This window comes from Olea europaea, chromosome 6 (assembly GCF_002742605.1).
Source record: "Olea europaea var. sylvestris chromosome 6, O_europaea_v1, whole genome shotgun sequence".
In the NCBI taxonomy this organism is placed as follows: domain Eukaryota; kingdom Viridiplantae; phylum Streptophyta; class Magnoliopsida; order Lamiales; family Oleaceae; genus Olea; species Olea europaea.
In genome coordinates this window covers 15,914,191-15,919,792 of record NC_036242.1, presented here as the reverse complement: position 1 = coordinate 15,919,792, position 5,602 = coordinate 15,914,191, and the positions used below count along the sequence as shown (strand labels likewise).

At 34.0% G+C, this 5,602-nt stretch overlaps 1 protein-coding gene across 2 annotated transcripts; it reads left to right on the top strand.

Annotated features, from left to right (window-relative positions):
• The first annotated feature begins 277 nt into the window (after positions 1-277).
• Positions 278-5,398, top strand: LOC111395997 (beta-glucosidase 46-like). 2 transcript variants are annotated; one of them, XM_023022246.1, is made up of 12 exons: positions 278-533; positions 746-812; positions 1,183-1,241; positions 1,336-1,411; positions 2,717-2,791; positions 2,960-3,047; positions 3,146-3,398; positions 3,710-3,789; positions 3,897-4,152; positions 4,225-4,327; positions 4,464-4,572; positions 4,768-5,398. In XM_023022246.1, exons 1-12 carry the CDS (start codon positions 378-380, stop codon positions 4,961-4,963), a joined length of 1,518 nt encoding a protein of 505 aa, XP_022878014.1. In that variant the 5' UTR covers positions 278-377; the 3' UTR covers positions 4,964-5,398. The 2 variants fall into 2 exon arrangements, with proteins under 2 accessions (XP_022878014.1, XP_022878013.1); XM_023022245.1 differs by having other exon boundaries at positions 279-533; positions 3,674-3,789.
• The last annotated feature ends 204 nt before the right edge of the window (positions 5,399-5,602 follow it).

Below are 5,602 nucleotides of genomic sequence, written 5' to 3'. Positions count from 1 at the left end.
TACCGTCCCAATTTGATATAGTGCTTGTTTGGTAGAGATTTTGTTAATTGATTTTGATCGTTAGAGATAAAGTGGGTTCTACCTGTGAGAGAAGAATTCAAAAATGACGGTTGAAATAGTGAAATAATGGTAAAAAAATTAATATGAATTGAATTAAAATTTCTACTAAACATGCTCATAGATTAAAATTAATTTTTTTTTTTGTGAATTTCGAGAAAACGTGTGAAAATTGAATTTGAAAATATTAGAGCTCATTGTACCCCTCTTCTCCCACCCCACCTACTCCTCTTCCCCCATGACACCTACCTTCCTCTGTCTATATCTATATTGTAGATGGTGGGAATGCCCTTGTGGTAATATTCTTACAGCAACACAGCATGGAGATTTCTTCAAGTCATATTGTTTTCTTACTGTTGGGAGTGCTTCTATCTCCTTTCTTGGTAGAATGTCATCTCAAAACTCTGAAATACAGATCTGACACCTCTCAATTTCCCCCGAACTTCCTTCTAGGGACTTCATCTTCTTCATATCAGGTACTCTTGAGCAAACTGTAAAAGCTTGAAAAACCTGTAAAAGCTTGAAAAAAATGTACATTTCCCTTCTTCAATCATATTCATTCCAGCGTACAAATATAATCAGTATTTTCTACAGAGTTGAAAAATTCTTTACTGATTTTTTCCTCCCTGATATGTAACTCTTTGGTGCCTAGTGAATTTCTTTTCTGTTCTTACTTAATTTTTTGCAGTATGAAGGTGCTTACACGGCAGATGGTAAAGGTCTAAGCAATTGGGATGTGTTTACACATGAACAAGGTAAGAAAATTAACTTCATCATCATGTTTCTGTCAATCAAGAAAATAATTAAGATTCATCAGACAGTATTAAAGATGAAAATGAAGTAAAAATCTCGACAGTCATAGCGTTTGATAGATAGCGTTTTGTTCTTCCAAGTACAACAGACCAATCATGTGGTTGAAAAGCAAGGAAGATAGAGTAATGCTATCCACAATAAATGACTGCAGTGAAGCTAATGCCTCAAATACCCCGTTGTCACTTAGAATGACTACTATGAATAGCGACTATCCAAAAAAAAAAATATATCCGCATCTTGAAGATCTAAATTTTAATACCTTCAATTAGAGTTATATAAATAACAAATAGCCATTAACACACACTTTTGCAGGTACTATAGCTGATGGAACCAATGGAGATATTGCTGCTGATCAATACCATCGTTATCTGGTAACCCAGATATTTTTATCATTCGACTCTTTCTTGTTGAATTCATGAATTATGTTCCTCGATCGGCCACAAATTCCTTAATTTCTTGAAACAGGAAGACATAGATCTTATGGCTTCTATGGGAGTCAACAGCTATAGGTTTTCAATTTCCTGGGCAAGAATTCTACCGAGTGAGCATATTTCTCTTATCATTATACGCTCTTCTTTTCAAGAAATTACAAAAATTTCCTACTTTGGGGATTCTATTATTGAATGTCATTAACACTATATTTCTTTCTATTTTCTTAATTTAAGAGTTAGGCCCCACCCATTTTTTTAAAATGCATATTTCTCTCTCTCTTCTTTTCAGCTACACATTTTTTATTAAAATAATATTACACGTAAATCAATTATTTTTTAACAACACATTTCATATCAATTTACTATTTTAAAATACATTTTTACATAAAAATGACTTTTAAACACCCCTTTAGAGAGCATTTCTAGAGGCTCTATTTTTAAATAACATATTATATCATTTGGAAAGCAACTATAAATTTACAGAGTTAAAATTTTAAAATATTTCAACAAGTTCTTTATGCCCTTGTTTGAGCCATATTCTTTTGAAAAAAAATCTTTCTTCAACAGTGTTTTGACATCATTTTAACCACACATTTTTTAATAAAATAATATTACACGCAAATTCAAAATTTTTCCTTATTTTTTAACCACACATTTCTCATCAACATACTACTCAAAAATTTATTTTTCCCCAAAAAAGTAGCTCAAACAAGAGCTATATTTAATACTTAATTTTACTACTCTTAAAAAATATTTATTATTTTTCTCCTTCAATTTGCTTTTCTTTATATTATTTATTATTTTTTCTACATTAAAAGTTGATACACTTTCAATGCATTTAATTTAATTATAGAAAATGAGTTTGAAACCTACTCTCAAAATTAAAATGTTAATTTAAAGAGACTCTTGGATCATGATTTTAAAAAGATTGACTTTTAAAATAAAGATCATCTCATGTTTAAAGAATTTTTTGGAGATTCTCTTGCACCAATCATATTACACATTCAGGCTCAAATCCAAATTCAAATTTAGATGAGACACGTGTCAATGCATGATTGGACAGTTTGAAAAAATAAAACAAAAATATCTAATCATTTTCTAACATACTAGTCTGTATCATTACTTCCCTATTTTTAACCCTAGACAAGTGGGTTTATTCCTCTTACATAGCACGGTAGCATCTTAGCCTTCGTTTGCTAGCCATTTCTTTCAAAATGTATTTTTTTCTGTTCTTTTCAACCACACATTCTTTATTAATATAATATTACACGTAAATAAAAAAATTTTCCTTATTTCTCAACCACACATTTCACATTAATTTACTATTCTAAAATGCATTTTTACATAAAAATATCTATCAAACACCCCCGTTGACTATACAACTTCCTAACTTAAAATCTCGTGTTGGAGAACAGAAGGGAAATATGGCGCTGTGAATTTGGCAGGCATCGACTACTACAACAAACTCATTGATGCTCTCCTCCTCAAAGGTTTGACTATGTCTGTAATTTAACAACAAATTGGCTGCAGGACAAAGATAAAAAAATAATGAGAACTCATAATTTTATTTAGCAAGAAAATTCCTGTCCTGGGATCTAGTTCACATAAAATTATTGAAGCAACTTCCTTATTTCTCATGCTGCAATCTTTATCCACAGAAATCCAGCCATTCCCAACACTGGTGCACTACGATATCCCTCAAGATCTAGAGGAAAGATATGGAGGCTGGCTAAGTCCCAAATCACAGTATGTGCAATTAGTTTCTCAAGCATTTACACGAAAGAAATGTTATTGAACTTGCATTGCTTAATCTTAAAGGAGCCCTATTTTTTGTTTCTTTCCAGGGAAGATCTTGAATACTTTGCAGACGTTTGTTTCCAAAATTTTGGGGACAGAGTAAAATACTGGGTCACTTTCAATGAGCCAAATGTGTTTGCCATTCAGGCTTATCGTTTTGGCCGTTACCCACCAAGTCATTGTTCCAAAGGATTTGGGAACTGCACTACAGGAAATTCAGAAACGGAGCCCTTCATTGCAGCCCACAACATGATCTTGGCTCATGCAGCTGTCGTTAATTTATACAGAACTAAATACAAGGTACAATGTCTGTTTCCTGTCCACCACTGTAACATTCAAGATTAAATACTTCCAAACTAACAGATGAAACATGCTGAAACGCTGGATCGTATGATAGTTTTATGCTTTTCATAGAAAGACGAGATGAGTTTACAGTGATTTTGGAAGGAAAAGATATCCTGCACTGCAGAACAATTTTGTTTCTTGAATATGCAGGAGCCAAATAAAACAAATGTGTAGTTTCTTTTACAAGATAATATTCACTTACCAAACTCATTCGTGTTGGTCAATTCCAGAAGCAACAAGGAGGTCTAATAGGATTAACCGTACAGGACCTATGGTTTGAACCCAAAAGCAACTCCACAGCTGACAAGCTAGCAACAGAAAGAGCCCATGCTTTCCTTTCAAATTGGTAATTCCCTTCAAATTCAACCCATATATAGGAAATGACACTTGCTATGATAAAAGAAAAAAAGTCAAGTAATAACTAATTATGAATGCCATCTTAAATGTTGGCAGGTTCCTGGACCCAGTCATACTTGGAAAATATCCAACCGAAATGAAGGACATTCTTGGATCCACTTTACCAGAATTTTCGAAAAATGACTTGGTGAAACTACAGTCGTCATTGGATTTCATTGGCTTAAATTATTATGCAGCCTTCTACGTCGAAGACTGCATGTTTTCAACATGTCCAGCCATACCAGGGGCCTCAAGAACTGAAGGTTTCATTAAACAAACGACACAGAAGGATGGCATTCCCCTCGGGGAACCTGTATGTTTGTTACCAGCTTTATAGTTTCAGCAGTTGTCCTTGCCTAATTACTGAAGTGTCTAAATTTTGCAGACAGGGATGCCGTATTTCCATGCTTACCCGGAAGGATTGGAAAAAATGGTCACATATTTAAAAGAAAGATTCAATAATACACCAATTATTATTACGGAAAATGGTTAGTACAGCAGACAAGCATAATATAGTTTCTCTTTTGCCATGTTCTTCCCCCATACAATTCGTTATTTATTTTCAGGATTTTTGCCTTCTTTATATATTTGATATATTATTGACAAATATAAGATGAATTTTAGGATATTGCGATGACAGCAATTCGACTTCCACCATTGAAGAATCTGTAAATGACATCAAGCGAGTAAAGTTTCAGGCCAGCTACTTAGATGCCCTGTCAACGGCCATAAGGTAAACACACTTGTACTTGATGCAAAAAATAATTTTTTTTCTTATCCATCAACAATATCGATCAACAATAAAAGCATGCATTTGGTTTCTCCCGTTTCTTCATCCATTTGAAATTTTAAAATGCAATAAATTTATGCAGAAAAATTGAGTATTGACATTGCATCACGACTGATAATCTGTGTACTAAATGAACAGGAAGGGAGCAGATGTGAGGGGATACTTTCTCTGGTCCCTCCTTGACAACTTTGAGTGGACATTTGGATACACAAAACGTTATGGGCTTTACTATGTTGATCAGGTCACTCTAGAGAGAACCCCAAAGTTATCAGCAATTTGGTTCAGAAACTTCATTGCAGAAAATATAAGAGCTGAACCTAGAGCCAACAGCTAATTTCCCAAGTTTCCAACCTAGAGATCCTGCAGAATTTGCTATTTTTTGGATTGTACGAATGCAGAAGGAAATATATGTCTGACATGTACAAGTCCTATTGTTCGAAGTTGAATATTCTATTAAGATATTACCAAAAATCGTATCTGTTGATTTTCGAGCTTGACAACTAAGAATGATCACGAATGAGATCTTCCAGTACCTGAAATAAAGGAGTCGAGATATGCCCTTGTCGCACCTCCGATGCTTGAGTTAGAGGGAGAATTTATACGTGATGCTATAGACTAAAAGTTATGTAAAAACTTACCAGAATAATGAATAGAGGCTACATATTTATAGAGGGTATTTGACTTGTATTATAATTGTAATACCAATCATAATTTAATAGTAATATAATTGAGATAGAGCTCTCCTAAGCGTAGGAGTCTTGCGGTGAAATGTTTGGATCAAATTAGAGTCTTTAGAGAGCACGATTCTTTTTGGGTTTAAACAAGATCTTTGCAATTAAGCAAGGGAAGTGATCGAGGCCCCACGTGCCCTGGGCAGTTAAGAGGCATCTCGAGGATGTTGCCACTAAAAATATTGTGGAAGCGTGGTACTAGTCCTCGAGAATACCCCGAGGACACCAGAATACCTCATCGA